At 42.9% G+C, this 21906-nt stretch overlaps 1 protein-coding gene across 3 annotated transcripts in view; it reads right to left on the bottom strand.

Moving 5' to 3' along the window:
- Positions 1 to 21906, bottom strand: part of spata20 (spermatogenesis associated 20) — a 489201-nt gene that overhangs the window by 297625 nt on the left and 169670 nt on the right. For all 3 annotated transcript variants that reach the window (XM_072242745.1, XM_072242746.1, XM_072242744.1), the window contains 2 exons: positions 11351 to 11519; positions 3299 to 3507 (listed from right to left, as the gene is read on the bottom strand). In XM_072242745.1, coding sequence (XP_072098846.1) covers positions 3299 to 3507; positions 11351 to 11519 — 378 coding nt within the window. The remainder of the gene's footprint in view (positions 1 to 3298; positions 3508 to 11350; positions 11520 to 21906) is intronic.

Below are 21906 nucleotides of genomic sequence, written 5' to 3'. Positions count from 1 at the left end.
ACCTTATATTCCGTCTGGGTAGCCTCCAACCTGATGGCATGAACATCGACTTCTCTAACTTCCGCTAAGGCCCCACCTCCGCCTCGTACCCCATCTGTTACTTATTTTTATGCACACATTCTTTCTCTCACTCTCCTTTTTCTCCCTCTGTCCCGCTGAATATACCTCTTGCCCATCCTCTGGGTCCCCCCCCCTTGCCTTTCTTCCCGGACCTCCTGTCCCATGATCCTCTCATATCTCCTTTTGCCTATCACCTGTCCAGTTCTTGGCTCTATCCCTCCCCCTCCTGTCTTCTCCTATCATTTTGGATCTCCCCCTCCCCCTCCAACTTTCAAATCCCTTACTTGCTCTTCCTTCAGTTAGTCCTGACGAGGGGTCTCGGCCTGAAACATCGACTGCACCTCTTCCTATAGATGCTGCCTGGCCTGCTGCGTTCACCAGCAACTTTGATGTGTGTTGCTTGAATTTCCAGCATCTGCAGAATTCCTGTTGTGTACCATAGTTACCCTCTTTTCTTCAGGAGCCTGATGGTTGAGGAGTAGGAACTGTTCTTGAACCTGGTGGTGCAAGTCCTGAGACTCTTGTACCTTCTACCTGATGGTAGCAGCGAGAAGAGAGCATGACCTGGGTGGTGGGGATCTCTGATGCTGGATGCTGCTTTCCTATGACAGCATTCATATAGATGTGCTCAATGGTTGGGAGGGCTTTACCCATGATGTACTAGGCTGAATCTACTATTTTTTTGTAAGATTTTGCACGCAAAGGCATTGGTGTTTTCAAACCAGGTCATGATCCAGCCAGTCATACGCTCTCATTCATTATCACTAACATGTGCAATTTGCTGTTCCGTGGCAGCAGGACAGTGCAAGACATTAAAAAAATTACTTTAAGGTACAATAAAAATATGATAAATAAATAGTGCAAAAGAGGAATGATAAGGGAGTGCTCATAGGTTTATGGACCATTCAGAAATCTGAATGCAGAGGGGGAGAAGCTGTTCCTAAACATTGAGCTGAGTAGTTGTCAATATGCAATTCAAACAGCAGAACCGCTATCAGAAGTTCTTGCATCAGGAGACGTTGTGCATTGCCTTGCTACTTGTCGACACCTGGGAGTCAGGTTCCCAATCCAAGTTCAAAGTAAATTTATTATCTAAGTACATGTATGTCACCATATACTACATTTTCTTGCAGGCATACTCAATAAATTCAGTAACCATAATAGGATAACCATTGTGCAGAAGACAACAAACTGTGCAAATACAAAAAGTAAGAAAAACTATATAAAATAGTATAATAGGAAATAATAATAATAATAATGTATATTAAGTATTGAGACATGAGATGAAGAGTCCTTGAAAGTGAGTCCATAGGTTGTGGGAATAGCTCAATGATGGGCCCAGTGGAGTGAAGTTATCCCCTCTAGTTCAAGAACCTGATGGTCTGAGCAGTAATAATTGTTCCTGAACCTGGTGGTATGATTCCTAAGGCTCCTATACTTTTCTACCTGATGACAGCAGTGAGAAAAGAACATGGTCTGGTGGTGGGGGTCCCTGATGATGGATGCAGCAATGCAACAATGCCCTGTGTAGATGTGCTCAATGGTGGAGAGTGCTTTACCCATTATGGACTGAGCTGTATCCACTACCTTTTGTAGGATTTTCCATTCCATAGCATTGATGTTTCCACACCAGGCTGTGGTGCAGCCAGTCTATCTACTCTCCGTTACATATCTATAGATGTTTGTCAAAGGTTTAGATGTCACCAGAGCACATCTACATGAGACACTGTCACAGGAAAGCAGCATCCATCATCAGGGACCCCCACCACCCAGGACATGCTCTCTTCTCACTGCTGTCTTCAGGAAATAGGCACAGGAGCCTCAGGACTGATGCCACCAGGTTCAAGAACACTAATTATCCCTCAACCTTGATAATATATTTATTCTGAAATTTGAAAACCTTAATCACTACCTCGGTTTAGCAGCCCTACACACATTGCACTACAACTGGCTTTTTTTGCACGAACTGTGTTCTTTCTTGTAAAATTGTGCATAATTTACATTTAACTTACATTTTCCTTGTGAATGTCATGTCCCTAATGCTATGAGCTTGTGAAGCTGCTGCAAGGAAGCTTTTCATTTCACCTGTGCATAAATGTACTTGTGCATATGACAATAAGCAGCTTTGTATAAATTTGATAGCTGGGTGACCTTCCACAAAACTGTCACAGACTATGCCAACACCACTCTTCCCAGCCTCATTAGGAGCAGAAGAATGTCTCCAAAATATCACAAGTGTTCAGAAAGATTGATAAATATTGAAAGACGGCAGCTACTGGCCTTGCGATCAGCGATGAAATGGAGAGGAGAGTTCATACATATCGTTACAGCTGGCAAAGAGTGGGCAGGCTTGGACAGGAGCAGACTACAGAGGTGTTTGCCATCTGTAGTGACATTTGAGTTTGTGGTTACGGGAATATTAAGAACGTAAATCTGAACTTAACCAAAGCAACACACACAAAATGCTGGAGGAACTCGTTGGGTCAGGCAGTATCTATGGAGATGAATAAACAGTTGCATTTTGGACTGAAACCCTTCTTCAGCACTGAAAAGGAAAGAAGACACCAGAATAAAAATGTAGGGGGAAGGGAAGGACGTTAGCTAAAAGGTGATAGGTGAAGCCAGGAGGGTTGAAAAGATAAAGGGCTGTAAAAGGATGAATCTGACAGGAGAGGAGAATGGATCATAGGAGAAAGGGAGGGAGGAGGGGACCCAGGGAGAGGGGATAGGCAGGTTAGAAGAGGTAAGAGGCCAGAGTGGGGAATAGAAGAAAGGGGGGATGGGGAAGTGTTTCTTTTACCAGAAGGAGAAATCAATATTTATCAGGTTGGAGGCTATCCAGACAGAATATAAGGTGTTGCTCCTCCATCCTGAGGGTGGCTTCATCTTGGCAGAAGAGGAGGCCACTGACCAACATATCAGAACGGGAATGGGAATCAGAATTAAAATGTTTGGCCATTGGGAACTTCTACTTTTGGTGGATGGAGGACGAATTTAACTGGCCTGAATTAAAGTTAAATCAAGGAAACTACTATTGATCCATATTGTTACACATAAAAACAAACAAACACATCAAAACTAGTACAATTTTGTTACTTAATAAACAAGTTAGAATGCCTACCTTTCACTGAAATCTCCACTTTTTCCACTTTACAAGCTTGGTGTAGCAACAATGCATAAAAGCAACACGTCCCATCAGATATAAGAGGGATAAAGAATTTGTTGAGGGAAAACTCACCTTCCTTCAGGCGAATTAGCACCGATGTATCATGGGCATCATCCGTGAAGTAACCAAATTCCTTGGCATCCCAAAACAGTTCATCCTGCTTCTGCTGAAGCCTCAAGGCCCACTCTAGCCACTGGTGCTCAAAGGAAGCCTCATACAGGTCTATCAGGCCCCGAATAACAAACGCGTAGTCATCCAGAAACCCACTGATGGGATTGGCTCTGAAAGAAGATCAGAATTGGTAACTATCAAGTGCACAATCACTGTATTAGTTACCTTTTCAGTGGCTTGTATCCCACACTCCAGAGACAGACTTCCTGTAACACTTTAGAACTCATCTCTCTTGATTCTGTAGCAGTTTTTTTTTGCAAGTACTCAACACAAATAACCACTGCTACCTAGGATGAGCAGGACAACAAGTGAATAGGGGTTCCAAGTTATGCTGCACTCAGATCTAGAAATATACCATTATTCCTTCATCACCAGAGGTAAAATTCAGGATTTCTCTATCTAAAGACACTCTGGATGTGACCTTCTGCACTAAAATGCAACAACTAAAGATAAGGCTTCATCACCATCATAACTCACTTCTAAAGTATTCAGCAATATGCAATAATTACCAGTCTTGCTGTCTATAGCCACACCCAAGAAGGCATAATGCTGTCATTCATATGGTTTCAAGTTGCACTGACCCTTCAAACAGGCCCTCTTCTCATTGTTACCATCAAGGAGGTGGCACAGGAACCTGAAGGTTTTCGGAACATCTTTGTCTCAGCTCCATCAGATTTCTGAATGGACAATGAACCCCTTTACACTAGCCCACTTCACTTTCACTCTTTTTCTGCATTACTAATTAATTTCATATATATATATTAAAGATCTTTGCAATGTACTGCTACTGAAGAACAACATATGTCAGTAATATTAAACCTGATTCTGAACAGAAGAGGGTACATTCAACTTTGTGAGGTTGTGGCACAGGGTCTAACACTGCTATTACAGCAATGCTGCATCATTACGTGATTAATTCCAAACAAGGCTGCTACTGAACCACGCTGATTACAAGATTCCAGCCATAAAATGGTGCATGTTTTATGACCATCAACTAATCTTTAATCCATCCCTGTATATGACCTTAAATCCTACAAGTTCTGATTTTATTTAGTAACCTATTCTGTGTCCCCTCATTGAAAGCCTGCTGGAAGTCCTAATATTCCATATCCATTGATGTCCCCACAACTGTTGGTTACAAATTTTTTAAATCTAACATCATTTCCCTTTCACAAATCCATATTGATCCAGTCTGATTACCTAAGTGCCTTGTTACCATTTCCCTAATAATAGATTCCATCACTTTTTCTGCTACTGACACAAGGTGTAATAGTCTACAGTTCCCTATTTTCTGTCTCCTTCCTTCCCTAAATGTCGGGTTATATATATATTTTTTTTTACCTATCAATCTGTGAACACAGTTTGAGAAAATGCAGAATTTTGAACTATTACATCCAACTTCCATTCCATCCTTTGCTACACCCTAAAGTGCAGGTTACTTGGTCACCTTCCAGTCTCCCCAATTTCCCCAATGGACTCCTTTTTTTATTAAATAGTGGTTAATATTCACTTCCTCAACCAACTGAAATCTGTTTTTCCATAATTTTTCTCATAGATTTCTGTGCTTTCCTCCCTGAAGACAAATTCAAAATATGCATTTAGCTTCTCTTTCATACCACCTGCAACAAGCTCAGCCTGTCCTCCAAGCTCAGCCAGTGATAGTATTACCAAGCCACTGCTGGGGTTGGGTATTAAAATCCACTATCTATAGCATATTCTGTGCTCTTTCTATTCTCAATATTCCTTCCAAGAGCTGTTAACGTGAGTATTGATTCATCACTGGAGAAAGGGAGGTGCTTATGCCTTCCTAATATCAAGAGCCACAGAACCAATGATGAAGGCATATATCACTGTGCTCCCACCTCTTGTGGTCCTGTCTTCTAACTGGTAAGACATACCAAATCATCACAATGAAGAAGCAAAGCCACAGAAAGTGGCAATCTGAAATAAAAACAGAAAATGCTGGGAAGACAATAAGATCACAGTGGGTCAGATGACATTCGTGGCGAAGAAACAGCCCATTTTTCAGGTCCACAATCTTTCGTCAGAACAGCTTGCCACAGAGAATGTGTGGGCTCCGATGAAAGGTCACCAAACTGAAACATTAGCTCTGTTTCTCTCTCCAGAGATGCTGCCTAAGCTACCGACCTCTAGCATTTTCTGTTTATAGATCATGATGAAGAAATGCGGAATGTAAGCTGAGTAAGATTTTATGCATATCACTACACTAGAACTACTCCTCCAAGTTAGCTGTGTTTGGCGTGACCTTTAAGGTAGCCTGAGCTGAGTGTGTTTTTGTAATGCCTTGCGGCTCATCTGGTTTTTATCTTATTGTATTTTTAAGTAACCTGACTCATTGAACCATTTAAGTGAAACCAGTTAAGTGAATCCATTTGAGGGCTATTTCTTCAGCAGCTTGATTGAGGCACAACTACGCAAGCAAGTGGGCGTCAGCCAATGAGAACAGCGAGAAGAGTTTAAAAGGAGATAGTTATTTCTTCAGCGGTTTGATCGAGGCACAACTGCGCAAGCACGTTGACGTCAACCAGTGAGAACAGCAAGAAGAGTTTAAGAGGAGACAGCTTTATAGAGCTGGTGACAACGTAGAGGGAGACAGAGTAGGAAGGCTTTAGCTCAACGGGGCTTAGGCAATAAAGGGTCAAGGCAAGGTAGGTTGCCTGTGTAGAATACAGACAGGAAGCATGTGTGTGAGGCCAGTGTTCTGTGCTCAGTGTCAAATGTGGGAAGTCCAGGGGACTCCCAGCCTCCCAGACAGCCACATCTGCACCAGGAGCGTCGAGCTTCAGCTCCTTAGGGTCTGGGTTAGGGAACTAGAGATGCAGCTCGATGACCTTCGTCTGGTCAGGGAGAGTGAGGAGGTGATAGATAGGAGCTATAGGCAGGTAGTCACACCAGAGCCTTGGGGACAGATAAGTGGTTAACAGTCAGGAGAGAGAAGGGCAGGAGTCAGATGCTAGAGAGCACCCCTGTGGCTGTACCCCTTGACAATAAGTACTCCTGTTTGAGGACTGTTGGGGGGACGGCCTACCTGGGGGAAGCAACAGTGGCTGCACCTCTGGCACAGAGTTTGGCCCTGTGGCTCAGATGGGTAGGGAAAGGAAAAAGATGGCAGCAGTGATAGGGGAGTCTATAGTTAGGGGGTCAGACAGGCGATTCTGTGGATGCAGGAAAGAAGCATGGATGGTAGTTTGTCTCCCAGGTGCCAGGGTCCGAGATGTTTCTGATCGTGTCCACAATATCCTGAAGTGGGAAGGAGAACAGCCAGAGGTCGTGGTACATACTGGTACCAACGACATAGGCAGGAAAAGGGGGGAGGTCCTGAAAGCAGACTACAGGGAGTTAGGAAGGAAGTTGAGAAGCAGAACTACAAAGGTGGTAATCTCGGGATTACTGCCTTTGCCACAACAGTGAGTATAGGAATACAGTGAGGTAGAGGATAAATACGTGGCTGAGGGATTGGAGCAGGGGGCAGGGATTCAGATTTTTGGATCATTGGGACCTCTGTTGGGGCAGGAGTGACCTGTACAAAAAGGACAGGTTGCACTTGAATCCCAGGGGGACCAATAGCCTGGCAGAGAGCACTTGCTAAGGCTATTGGGGAGAGTTTACTAGGATAGCTGGGGGGGGGGAACCAAACTGAAGAAACAGAGGAAGAGATGGTTGACTCACAAATAGAGAAAGCTTGGAGACAGTGCGAGAGGGAGGATAGGCAGATGATCGAGAAGGAACGCGCTCAAACCAATGGATCGAGATGTGTCTATTTTAATGCAAGGAGTATTATGAACAAAGCGGATGAGCTTAGAGCGTGGATCAATACTTGGAGCGATGATGTTGTAGCCAAATTCAGAGACTTCGGTGGCTCAGGGGCAGGAATGGTTACTTCGAGTGCCAGGCTTTAGGTGTTTCAGAAAGGACAGGGAGGGAGGCAAAAGAGGTGGGGGCATGACACTGTTGATCAGAGATAGTGCCAAGGCTGCAAAAAAAGGAGGAAGACATGGAGGGATTGTCTACGAAGTCTCTGTGGGTGGAAGTTAAGAACAGGAAGGGGTCAATAACTCTACTGAGTTTTTTTTATAGACCACCCAACAGTAATAGGGACATAAGGAGCATAGGGTAATAAGGAGCAGATAGCAAGAGAGATTCTGAAAAGGTGTAATAATAACAGGGTAGTCATGATGGGAGATTTTAATTTCCCAAATATTAATTGGCATGTCCCTAGAGCGAGGGGTTTAGATGGGGTGGAGTTTGTTAGCTGTGTTCAGGAAAGATTCTTGACACAATATGTGGATAAGCCTGCAAGAGGAGAGGCTGTACTTGATTTGGTATTGGGAAATGAACCTGGTCAGGTGTCAGATCTCTCGGTGGGAGAGCATCTTAGAGATAGTGATCACAATTCTATCTCCTTTACTTTAGCACTGGAGAGGGATAGGAACAGACAAATTAGGAAAGCGTTTAATTGGAGTAAGGGGAAATATGAGGCTATCAGGCAGGAACTTGGAAGCATTAATTGGGAACAGATGTTCTCAGGGAAATGTACGGAAGAAATGTGGCAAACGTTCAGGTATATGGAGGAATTTAAGGTGGGGGGGTTATATGGGAGGTAGGATTTAAGCACAACATTGTAGGCCGAAGAGCCTGTACTGTACTGTTCTATGTGCTGTGTTCTATGATATTTGCATGGTATTCTGCAGAGGTACGTTCTAATGAGACAGGGAAAGGATGGTAGGGTACAGGAAACGTGGTGTACACCTGTTGTAAATCTAGTCAAGAAGAAAATAAGAGCTTACGAAAAGTTCAAAAACTAGGTAATGATAGAGACAAGCAAGCAGATATTAAGGAAGAGGATATGCTGGAGCTTTTGGAAAGCATCAAGTTGGATAAGTCACTGGGACTGGACGAGATGTACCCCAGGCTACTGTGGGGGGCAAGGGAGGAGATTACTAGTCATAGTCATTGTCATAGTCATACTTTATTGATCCCGGGGGAAATTGGTTTTTGTTACAGTTGCACCATAAATAATTAAATAGTAATAAAACCATAAATAGGTAAATAGTAATATGCAAATTTTATGCCAGGAAATAAGTCCAGGACCAGCTTATTGGCTCAGGGTGTCTGACCCTCCAAGGGAGGAGTTGTAAAGTTTGATGGCCACAGGCAGGAATGACCTCCTATGACGCTCTGTGTTGCATCTCGATGGAATGAGTCTCTGGCTGAATGTACTCCTGTGCCCTGAGCCTCTGGTGATGATCTTTGCATCATCAATGGGGACAGGAGAGGTCCTGGAGAATTGGAGGGTTGCGGATGTTGTTCCATTATTCAAGAAAGGGAGTAGAGATAGCCCAGGAAATTATAAACCAGTGTGTCTCACTTCAGTGGTTGGTAAGTTGATGGAGAAGATCCTGACAGGCAGGATTTATGAACATTTGGAGAGACATAGTATGACTAGGAATAGTCAGCATGGCTTTTTCAAAGGCAGGTTGTGCCTTACGAGCCTGATTGCATTTTTTGAGTATGTGGCTAAACACATTGATGAAGGTAGATGTAGTGTATATGGATTTCAGCAAGGCATTTGACAAGGTAAGCCATGCAAGGCTTATTGAGAAAGTACGGAAGCATGGGATCCAAGGGGGCATTGCTTTGTGGATCCAGAACTGGCTTGCCCACTGAAGTGAAAGAGTGATTGTAGACAAGTCATATTCTGCATGGAGGTCGGTGACCAGTGGTGTACCTCAGGGATCTGTTCTGGGACCCCTACTCTTCGTGATTTTTATAAATGACCTGGATGAGAAAATGGCGGGATGGGTTAGTAAATTTGCTGATTACACAAAGGTTGGGGTGTTGTGGATAGTGTGGAGAGCTGTCAGAGGTTACAGCGGGACATTGATAGGATGCAAAACTGGGCTGAGAAGTGGCAGATGGATTTCAACCCAGATAAGTGTGAGGTGGTTCATTTTGGCAGAATATAGCATTAATAGTAAGACTCCAGGCAGTGTGGAGGATCAGAGGGAACTTGGGGTCCGAGTCCATTGGACACTCAAAGCTGCTACGCAGGTTGACTCTGTGGTTAAGAAGGCATACAGTGAATTGGCCTTCATCAAACATGGGATTGAGTTTAGGAGCAGAGAGTTAACATTGCAGCTATATAAGACCCTGGTCAGACCCCACTTGGAGTACTGTGCTCAGTTCTGCTCACCTCACTACAGGAAGGATGTGGAAACCATAGAAAGGGTGCAGAGGGGATTTACAAAGATGTTTCCTGGATTGGGGAGTGTGCCTTATGAGAATAGGTAGAGTGAACTTGGCCTTTTTTCCTTGGAGCAACAGAGGATGAGAGGTGACCTGATAGAGGTGTATAAGATGATGCGAGGCATTGATCATGTGGATAGTCAGAAGATTTTTCCCAGGGCTGAAATGGCTAGCACGAGAGGGCACAGATTTAAGGTGCTTGGAAGTAGGTACGGAGGAGATGTCAGGGGTAAGTTTTTTATGCAGAAAATGGTGAGTGTATGGAATGGGCTGTCCATGACGGTGGTGGAGGCGGATATGATAGGGTCTTTTAAGAGACTCCCGAACAGGTACGTGGAGCTGAGAAAAATGAGGGCTATGGAAGTCGTGACAAAGGGTCTCAGCCCAAAACGTCCACTGTACCTCTTCCTATAGTTGCTGCCTGGCCTGCTCTGTTATACCAGCATTTTGTGTGTGTTGCCTGAATTTCCAGCATCTGCGGATTTCCTTGTGTTTGCATTAATGTCACAAATGTTTTCTGTTACACACAATTATTTTCTCTTTTCATTTTTATAATTTGCGTTGTCTGAACCTACTCTGCTGTGCAAAAGTCTCAGGCACATATATATAGGACGAATGCCAGGGGTGGAGGTGGCACATGTGCAGGCAGACCCAGCCCTGAGACACTGGCAAGGTCATTTGATTCCAAACAATTGGTTTATTGATCATTACAGAATATCCCTCTGGTGCTTCCCACTCCCTTCCCCTTTTCCCAACCATGATTCCCCTCTCCCTACCCCCCTCCCACTCTCAGTCAACAACAGAGACCCATATCAGAATCAGTTTTATCATCACTCACATGTCAAGAAAATTGTTTTTTCTGCAGCAGCAGTACAGTACAGTATAATACCTAAAATTGATACTGTGCAAATGTCTTAGGCACCTTAGCTATATATACAGTACATGCCCAAGACATTTGGATAGTACTGTATAGGGGTGTGTGTGTGTGTGTGTGTGTGTGTGTGTGTGTGTGTGTGTGTGTCTCTCGATGACACTAACACAGTGGTGTATACGGAGCTTGTGTGACCTTGTTGCATATTGTTCATTTATTGTTGTTTGCACAAGTACAATGAAGTACAGTACTTGCAGCTCACTGTAATGGTGCAAATAACAATAAACATGACTTGAGATTTTTGTTATTGCGACTCTATTGACACTACTGACACCAAGTATTACTGAAGCAGCTCATATTATTTAACCAAGCTTAAATTGCCCTTCTGCATTGGTGGTATTTGTGCTCATATCTCCATGGCTCACAACTGTATAACCACAACTATTAAGTTCAATAAATGTTGATCTTGCCATATAAACATTTATAGATAGCCTAATGCCTGAAGAGGGATATGGCAAGGTGTAATATGCAAGGTTTCATATGCAAGGTTTCTTATTTTTATTAATGCTGCTTTTTGCAATTCTTAGTGCACTGAGTCAACTTTCACCAGATGCTCTCACCAACATACTGGTGGCATCTGGTCAACGTCTTTGTTTTCATCTTCCAACAGCAAATGCCTTAAGGGTTCACATGTAAAGCTATGGAAATGAGGGAGGGAAAGCCCCATTCAAGATTATGTTCCATCCACAAGCGATACCTATTATTGAAAAGGATGTGCAAAGAGGTCAGCCTCTTTCCTTTTGATGGTTACTCACCCATGCTCCACAACACCGACACTTCCACGGTAACAGCTGCGTAGGAGCCGTCCACTGTTCTGATCCAACATGTGTTCCCTCAGGAAGGCAGCAGCCTGTGCTGCACGTCGAATGTAAGCTTCCTCCCCCAGAATTGCACCAGCACGAGCAAGTCCAGAGATCATGAGACCTTTGTATGAGATAATGAAAATCAGTGGGTTGAAAATTAAGCATGGACTTGTTATACTGAGTACCTCTGTGCTGTAAGGTTCTATGACTTGAGATAAAGGAAGTTACCAGGGAAGTGGATGAAGGCAAGGCAGTAGATGTTGTCTACATGGACTTTAGCAAAACAATTGACAAGGGGGAGTTGGTCAAGAAGGTTCAGTTGCTTGGCATTCAAGATAAGGTTTAAATTGGATAAGACATTGGCTTTGTGGGGGAAGCCAGAGAGTGGTAGTACCTGGTTGCCTCTCTGACTGGAGACCTGTGACTAGTGGAGTGCCGCAGGGATCGGTGCTGGGTCCATTGTTGTTTGTCCTCTATATCAATGATCTGGATAATAATGTGGTTAACTGGATCAGCAAAATTGCAGATGACACCAAGAGCGGGGGTGTAGTAGACAGCAAGGAAGGCTATCATGGCTTGCATAGGGATCTTGATCAGCTGGAAAAATGGGCAGAAAAATGACGGATGAAATTTAATGCAGACAAGTGTGAGGTGTTGCACTTCGGTAGAACCAACCAGGGCAGGTCTTACACAAAGAAGGATAGGGCTCTGAAGAGTGTGGTAGAACAAAGGGATTTGGGAATACCAGTCCATAATTTGTTGAAAGTCGCATCACAGGTAGATAGGGTCGCAAAGAAAACTTTTGGCACATTGGTCTTCATAAATCAAAGTATTGAGTAAAGGAGATGGGTTGTTATATTGAAGTTGTATAAGACTTTGGTGAGACTAGATTTGGAGTATTGTGTGCAGTTTTGGTCACCTACCTACAGGAAATATGTAAATAAGGTTGAAAGAGTACAAGAGAAATTTACAAGGATAGTGCTGGGTCTGGAGGACCTGAGTTATAAGGACTGAATAGGTTAGGACTTCATTCCTTGGAATGCAGAAGCTTGTGAGGAGATTTGATAGAGGTATAAGGAGTATAGATAGGGTAAATACAAGCAGGCTTTTTCTACTGAGGTTGATGGGACTACAACCAAGGATCATGGGTTAAGAGTGAAAGGTAAAAGGTTTAAGGGGAACATGAGGAGAAACTTCTTCACTCAGAGGGCAAAGAGCATAAAATGAGCTGCCAGCACTAGTAGTGCATGAGAGCTCATTTTCAACATTTAGCTGAATTTTGGATAAGTACATGGATAGTATGAGCATGGAGAGTTATGGTCTCAGTGCAGGTAGATGTGAGTAGGCAGTTTAAATGGTTTTGGCATGGACTAGATGGGCCAAATGGCCTGTTTCTGTGCTGTACTTTTCTATGACTCTATAATGAGGCATGGTTAAACAATCAATTACAGGAAACCACGTGGAACTTAAACTGTTCTCCTTCCCGATAAGGAAGTTAAGGGAAGATTTTATAACAGATGTGTAAAATTATCAAGGTGATTTTCCAAGTAAATATTTTCCAATGGCTTTCTCTGCCAGAGGATAGCTCATCAGAAGATATTGTAATTGGCAAAAGAACCAGAAAGGAAAAGAGGACAGCAGTTTTTTTCTGGTGACTAGGTCCAAAATCCATCGTCGCAGTTTTGAACGATAATCACCTGATTCAACAGCATCTTTCCAATCAGAAATGGATACCTCTCTGAGAAAAGGAAAACATGCAAAGTTGAGGGACAAAAGCAGAAGGGGGAAACTAATCGGACACAGGAAGTCCAGAAAGAATCACAATGAACTAAATGGACTCCCACTCTGCTGAGTGAACCTGTGGCTCTGCTTCCTTCTGCCCATCTCCATTTGAACTCATTTACCATCAAATCTTTCTCAGCATTCCCTACGTCCATACTCCATTATGATATTTCCCCTATTTACAGGCCCCTAACCCATGAATCTTTACTCTATCGCAAACTTACCAAGAGCTGTAATAAAAGCAGATTCTTGTTAATCCATCACCCTAGTCTCCAGGAGTCTCAGCTATAGCTCAGGATGGGGTTTGAGTGAGCGCAAGGATTGAAGGCTTTGGTTTTGCTCTTCCAAATATTAATTGGAAAGGAAATCCTGCTCTGCAGCAGAGAATGTCAGATAAGCAGTATGACATTTAAAAATACTGGCGAGGTGGAGGGAGCTGATGAATGTCATTAACGACCTATGGAGCCTGATGTAGTGTTGTTTGATAATGTCATACATAGATAGCATGTATGGTACATAAAATTTTGGAGGAAGCCAGAAGTAATATTTGCAGAGTGATGGAGGTAGGGAGTGGCTCCAGGGAAAAGATGAAAAGCTAGCACATGTTATTCCAATTACGTCTGGCTAGATGGGAAGTTGTCCAGTTGAGGACAGACCCGCATGGCAGGACAACGCAGGAAAAACAAAAGTTGCGGATGCTGTGGCCAACATCAGTGATCACTGCAGTCAAATTGAGAAGGTGCTCACACCAGCTGAAAGCAAATCATCTGTGACTTTGATGCTAATGCTGGACAGAGACCGGATGCTGACCATAGAGGATACACAACCAATGGCCTCAAATCTGTGTACAACAATCCAATCAAAAACATTTAAAATAGGATAGCATGATATGGTGAGATGGTAGAAAATAGGATGATCCATTAATAATCTGATTAATGGCCTTTTTGTGTTGCTACTAATTCTTATATCCTGAAGTCAATAACATTCCTTCTGAATCTCAAGGGATAAACTATGTACCATTCTTGTACAAAGATCTACATCCACTCTTGGATTAATTTTATCAATACCATTTTCTCTTAATCTTTTAAGATTAATTTTCATATTCCTGCTCTATATAATAGAAAGTTTCTCTCTTAAATTTACAATGTAAAGGTTAGGGATATTCTGTTTGCAATTTTTAAACACTGAGCAATACTTTAAAAACTGATGTCATCATATGCTGATTAGCAAATTAACTGAAAAAAGGTGTGCATTTCTGTTGTGCACTTCATGACCACAGATCATAACCACAGGGCTTTATTGTTAATTATGTAGTCCTTTGGATGTGCAGCTTATGGAGGACGACATGAATGTGGCAGCTAATCTGTGATCAACTGTCTCCCATAAACAGAGATGAGATTGATGACTAGATTACACAGTTTAACATGAGATTATCTAAGGAATTGCAGAAGAGTCCCTGTTTTGCTTCTAAATGATGCAATGGGATTTTTATAAACACCTGAAAATGTGTCTTAAATTTAGTTCAATGTCGTTTCATTCAAAAGAAAGCAGCTCCAACTCTAAAGCGCTCCCTCACTCCTGCATTAGAGCAACAGTCTGGATTAAGGAATCGTATCACTGATTGAAGTAAAATGTACAACAATTGGTGCTTATAAACTTAGAGAATGAATTTAAGGCAGCAAGGCAAAGCAGCCTCACAACTCCAGAAAACACACACAAAATGCTGGAGGAACTCAGCAGGTCAGGCAGCATCTATGGAAAAAGTACTGTTGACGTTTCAGGCCAAAACATCACCTGCACTTTTAGATGTTGCCTGGCCTGCTGAGTTCCTCCAGCATTTTGTGTGTGTTGCTCAGATTTCCAGCATCTGCAGATTTTCTCTTGTTTCTGGTTTGGTGACCTGGATTCAATCATGGTGCAGTTTATACTTTCTCCCTGCGACTGCATGAGTTTTCTCTGGGTGCCCCAGTTTCCTCCCACATCCCAAAGATGTGCTAGTAGGTTAAACTGCCCCAGTTTCCAGAGCTTTCTTCATGAAACTCTTTACCCTAAATTCCTTCCCCCCAATCGATTTCATTACTTCACCTTATGTAGATGCAACCTGGCAGCAAATTTACCAAAAGGGGCACCTGAGAGAAAATAAAGAAGCAGGGCAAAAGGGAAAGGGAATGAGAGTGAAGGATTACACATCTGGGAGCCAAAACAGGTCCAGATGGGCTGAAAGGCCACTTTCCCTACTGTCAGAAATAAGGAAACCAACTACATAAGGGTACAAGGAGTTAAAACAGGATGTAGAGAGAAAAGGGTGTTGACTATGACAAAGCTACAACAAAGGAAATTGCAACAGTAGAATAGCAACAAAGCCGTAGAGGTGTCAGAACATTACTGAGTTGTGAATCACACAGCCTCTAGAGAAACAAAGGATTTAAGAATTTGTGGCTTTTAGTTAGTCGTCTAGAACAAGCTGCAAATTCATACTTATTAAAATCTGTCTCAACGAGAAAGTGTTACATTTGCTGCATGCAGTTGGAAAGCTTTTCTAAAATTGGGATTGTAAGGAAGATTGTCTGTTGGAATGTAGTGCTAGTGATTTCAGTTTATATTAGATTTATCCTTCATCTATTAACTGTTAAGTAAGTCTACGTGAGATGAACAAAACAGTATTCACAAGACTGGCTTGCTTTACTTAGGGTAAATTTGTGTTTAATAATTGCAAGTAATGAAAACCAATGGGCAGCTTAGACAGTAAACTTAATTATATTACCAGCCCAGTCAAAGAGTTTCAGTTGATAACAAGTTATTATACTGACTCAGAACTGGCAGAAAATCTAAAGTGTTTTTTGTTCAACAAAAATTTGAAAGGTAAATGCCACGTGAAAGAGATGCCAACAAATTCACCATAGGACTAAATTTGAGAGGATAAGTACAACATCCTACAACTATACAGCAATTTACAATACGCCACTGAGTGGGGATGTGACAAGTTCAGAACAAGTAAAATACAATGGATTCTGTAAACATGAAATTTAAATACAAAATGCTGAAATAGGCAGCAGATGACAAATGTCCAGTGGAGTGTGTTACTGGAGCAGATCATGCTCAACCTGACTAATGCCTATACTCACTCTTTACATTTTTCCCACAAGCTAATTTACATTCTGCTGTGAGATTCATTAGTTTGGAAGTCTGAATTCTACTACCATCCTCCCTGCTGTCAAAGCATACAAATTAGCCAGAGAAAGTGGCTCACCTGAGGACTGGGAGAAATTCAGAGTTCAGCAGAGGAGGACAAAGGGCTTAATTAGGAAGGGGAAAAAAGATTATGAGAGAAAACTGGCAGGCAACATAAAAACGGACTGTAAAAGCTTTTATAGATATGTAAAAAGGAAAAGACTGGTAAAGACAAATGTAGGTCCCCTGCAGACGGAAACAGGTGAATTGATTATGGGGAGCAAGGACATGGCAGACCAATTGAATAAATTACTTTGGTTCTGTCTTCACTAAGGAGGACATAAATAATCTTCCAGAAATAGTAGGGGACAGAGGGTCCAGTGAGATGGAGGAACTGAGCGAAATACATGTTAGTAGGGAAGTGGTGTTAGGTAAATTGAAGGGATTGAAGGCAGATAAATCCCCAGGGCCAGATGGTCTGCATCCCAGGGTGCTTAAGGAAGTAGCCCAAGAAATAGTGGATGCATTAGTGATAATTTTTCAAAACTCGTTAGATTCTGGACTAGTTCCTGAGGATTGGAGGGTGGCTAATGTAACTCCACTTTTAAAAAAGGAGGGAGAGAGAAACCGGGGAATTATAGACCGGTTAGTCTAACGTCGGTGGTGGGGAAACTGCTGGAGTCAGTTATCAAGGATGTGGTAACAGCACATTTGGAAAGCGGTGAAATGATCGGACAAAGTCAGCATGGATTTGTGAAAGGAAAATCATGTCTGACAAATCTCATAGAATTTTTTGAGGATGTAACTAGTAGAGTGGATAGGGGAGAACCAGTGGATGTAGTATATTTGGATTTTCAGAAGGCTTTTGACAAGGTCCCACACAGGAGATTAGTGTGCAAACTTAAAGCACACGGCATTGGGGGTAAGGTATTAGTGTGGGTGGAGAGTTGGTTAGCAGACAGGAAGCAAAGAGTGGGAATAAACGGGACCTTTTCAGAATGGCAGGCGGTGACTAGTGGGGTACCGCAAGGCTCAGTGCTGGGACCCCAGTTGTTTACAATATATACTAATGACTTGGATGAGGGGATTAAATGCAGCATCTCCAAGTTTGCGGATGACACAAAGCTGGGTGGCAGTGTTAGCTGTGAGGAGGATGCTAAGAGGATGCAGGGTGACTTGGATAGGTTGGGTGAGTGGGCAAATTCATGGCAGATGCAATTTAATGTGGATAAATGTGAAGTTATCCACTTTGGTGGCAAAAATAGGAAAACAGATTATTATCTGAATGGTGGCCGATTAGGAAAAGGGGAGGTGCAACGAGACCTGGGTGTCATTATACACCAGTCATTGAAAGTGGGCATGCAGGTACAGCAGGCGGTGAAAAAGGCGAATGGTATGCTGGCATTTATAGCGAGAGGATTTGAGTACAGGAGCAGGGAGGTACTACTGCAGTTGTACAAGGCCTTGGTGAGACCACACCTGGAGTATTGTGTGCAGTTTTGGTCCCCTAATCTGAGGAAAGACATCCTTGCCATAGAGGGAGTACAGAGAAGGTTCACCAGATTGATTCCTGGGATGGCAGGACTTTCATATGAAGAAAGACTGGATGAACTGGGCTTGTACTCGTTGGAATTTAGAAGATTGAGGGGGGATCTGATTGAAACGTATAAGATCCTAAAGGGATTGGACAGGCTAGATGCAGGAAGATTGTTCCCGATGTTGGGGAAGTCCAGAACGAGGGGTCACAGTTTGAGGATAGAGGGGAAGCCTTTTAAGACCGAGATTAGGAAAAACTTCTTCACACAGAGAGTGGTGAATCTGTGGAATTCTCTGCCACAGGAAACAGTTGAGGCCAGTTCATTGGCTATATTTAAGAGGGAGTTAGATATGGCCCTTGTGGCTACAGGGGTCAGGGGGTATGGAGGGAAGGCTGGGGCGGTGTTCTGAGTTGGATGATCAGCCATGATCATAATAAATGGCGGTGCAGGCTCGAAGGGCCGAATGGCCTACTCCTGCACCTATTTTCTATGTTTCTATGTAAAGACCTTCTTAAATGTTAGTGATAACCATACTTATACTTTATTGTATAAAGATGGCACCAGTAACCCATAGGCATTTATGATCCAAATTGAATAAAGATTGGTCATGTCCCACATCAAGGATGCAATGTTCGCTACCTTGGATCAGCACAAGTTTGCCTACAAGGCAAATAAATCAACTGAAGATGCCATTTCTATTGACCTTCATACTGTCTTGGAACACCTGGAGCACAAAGACACCTATGTCAGGATGCTTTTCACTGATTACAGCTCAGCCTTTAACACTATACTACCTGCTGACTGTCAAGTTCCACAATTTAGGTCTTGGGACATCAACCTGTAATTGGATCTTGGACTTCCTCACCAGTCATACCCAGATGGTGAAACTAGGCAAGTGCACAACAACCACCCTAACACTGAACATTGGCGCCCTGCAGGAGTGTGTGCTGAGCCCACTTCTCTACTCCCTCTACACCTATGTCTGTATTCCTGCTCATGCTACAAACTCAATCATCAAATTTACAGATGACACAACAGTGATTGGCCTAATCACAAAGAATAATGAATCTGCATATAGACAGGAGGTGCTGAAACTATCCGATTGAAGCAGGAACCACAACTTATCACTCAACAACATTAAGACAAAAGAAATGATAATTGATTCAGGATGGCAAGAGGTCCCGAATAATCCCCACTATTCATAAATGGTGAGTTAGTGGAGAGGGTCTTGCTTCCAGTTTTTGGGGATGATCATCACCAAAGAGCTCTCTTGGTCCGACTACACAACCTCGATAATGGGGAAGACACAACAGCGACTATACTACCTGAGGCGCTTAAGGAGAGTTAATAGGCCCAAAATTTTGCTGGCCAACTTACATTGATGTGCGATAGAGCAGCGGTCCCCAACCACCGGGCCGCGGACCGGTACCAGGCCGCAAAGCATGTGCTACCGGGCCGCAAGGAAGCGACATGAGTCAGCTGCACCTTTCCTCATTCCCTATCATAGGGTTGCAAACTGTCCCGTATTTGCTGGGACATCCCGTATATTGGGCTAAATTGGTTTCTCCATACGGGATCGCCCTTGTCCCGTATTTCCCCCTCTAAGGTACAGCGTTCCTATGAAACCTTTCATGCCGAAATAGCAGAAAGTGAAGAAGCAATTACCATTAATTTATATGGGAAAAATTTTTGAGCATTCCCAGACCCAAAAAAATAACCTACCAAATCATACCACATAATACATAAAACCTAAAATAACACTAACATATAGTAAAAGCAGGAATGATATGACAAATACACAGCCTATATAAAGTAGAAATAATGTATGTACAATATAGTCGGGAAGATTACGCCAAAACCGATTCGTGGAAAAAAACACGTCATGTACGCGCATGCGCACAGATGTACCCGCGCAAGGCTTCATGGTCATGGTAGTCTTTCTCAGGGTAAACCCAAGTGTCCCGTATTTGACTGCTACTTTTGTCCCTTATTTGGGAGTGAGGAAGTTGGCAACCCTAACTGTAAAAGACATGTTGAGGTGAGTTTAACCCTACTTGAACACCTCCCCCAGTCAGCCGGTCCGCAAGAATATTGTCAATATTAAACCGGTCCGCGGTGCAAAAAAGGTTGGGGACCCCTGCGATAGAGAGCATACTGACATATAATATGGTACTCTAGATGCAGCAAGACAGTTCACAAAGCACTCCAAAGAGTGATAAGACAGCTCAGCACATCATAGACCTGGAGACAATCTACAACTCTTGATGCCTAAGGCGCACTTGTAACATCTTTAAAGACCCATCCCATCCCAGACACTATCCATTCAATCTCTTGAAATCTGGTAGGAGATACAGAAACATCTTAGTCAAGATAGTAAGACTGAAAATCAGCTTCTTCTGAGGGTTGTTGTGCAGCCGAATAATGTTACAACGGGCTTGCAATGACCTTTGAGTAGTATGGATTGTTACAGACTTTTGTAAGACCATAAGACTTAGGAGCAAAATGAGGCCATTTAGCCCATTGAGTCTGCTCTGCCATTTCCATCGTGGCTGATCCCAGATCCCACTCAACCCCATACACCTGCCTTCTCACTATATCCATTGATGCCCCAACCAATCAGGAAACTATCAATTTCCGCCTTAAATATACCCATGAACTTGGCTTCCACCTCAGTCTGTGGCAGGGCATTCCACAGATTCAATACTCTCTAGCTAAAACAAAACCCTCCACACCTCTGCTCTAAAAAGTCACCTTCAATACTGAGACTGTGCTCTCTCGTTCTGTATACCGCCACCATCGAAAACATCCTCTCCACATCCACCCTATCTAGTCCTTTCAGTAGGTTTCAATGAGATCCCCCAGCATTCTTCTACCAAAACTCCTCATATATTAACCTTTTCATTCCTGGAATTATCCTCATGAACCTCCTCTGGACTCTCTCCAATGACAACACATCTTTTCTGAGATACAGGGCCCAAAACTGTTGGCAATACTCCAAGTGTGGCTTGACTAGTGTTTTTTAAAGCCTCAGCATTATCTCCTTGCTTTTACATTCTATTTCCTTTGAAATAAATGCCAACATTGCATTTAGCTTCTTTACCACAAACTCAAACTGTAAAATAACCTTCTGGAAGTATTGCACAAAGACTCCCAAGTTCCTCTGCACCTCTGATGTTTGAATTTTCTCCCCATTTAGATAATAGTCTGCACTATTGCTCCTTTTACTAAAATGCATTATCATACATTTCCCAACACTGTATTCCATCTGCCACTTTTTTGCCCATTCTTCCAATTTGTCTAAATCCTGCTGCAATCACATTGCTTCCTCAGCACTACCTACGCCTACATCTATCTTCGTATCATCCGCAAATTTTGCCACAAAGCCATCAATTCCATTATCTAAATCACTGCCAAACAATGTGAAAAGTAGTGGTCCCAATACTGACCACTGAGGAACACCACTAGTCACTGGCTGCCAACCAGAAAAGACCCCTTTTATTCCCACTCACTGCCTCCTGCCTGTCAGCCATTCCTCTATCCATGCCAGTATCTTTCCTGTAACACCACAAGATTTTATCTTGTGTGGCACCTTATCAAATGCCTTCTGAAAATCCAAGTAAATGACATCCACTGCCTCTCCTTTGTTCACTCTGCTTGTTACTTTCTCAAAGAACTCTAACAGATTCGCAGGCAAGATTTCCCTTCACAGAAATCATACTGACCTTGAGTTATTTTATCATTAGTCTCCAAGATCTGAAACCTCATCCCTAATAGTAGGCTCCAACATTTTCCCAACCGCTGAGGTTAGGCTAACTGGCCTATAATTTCCTTCCTTTTGCCTTCCTCCCTGAGGAACACCACTAGGGTGTTCTGATTCTTGAAAAATCATAACCGATTCCTCCACCCTCAGGACTCTGGGATGTAGTCCATCTGGTACAGGTGACTTATCCACCTTAAGGCCTTTGAGTTTTGAATTGAATTGAATTGACTTTTTTCTTACACCCTTCACATACATGA

Source organism: Mobula birostris, chromosome 24, assembly GCF_030028105.1.
Source record: "Mobula birostris isolate sMobBir1 chromosome 24, sMobBir1.hap1, whole genome shotgun sequence".
NCBI classification, from domain to species: Eukaryota; Metazoa; Chordata; class Chondrichthyes; order Myliobatiformes; family Myliobatidae; genus Mobula; species Mobula birostris.
Note: the sequence above shows the minus strand (reverse complement) of the source record. Positions and strands in the feature narration are given on the sequence as shown.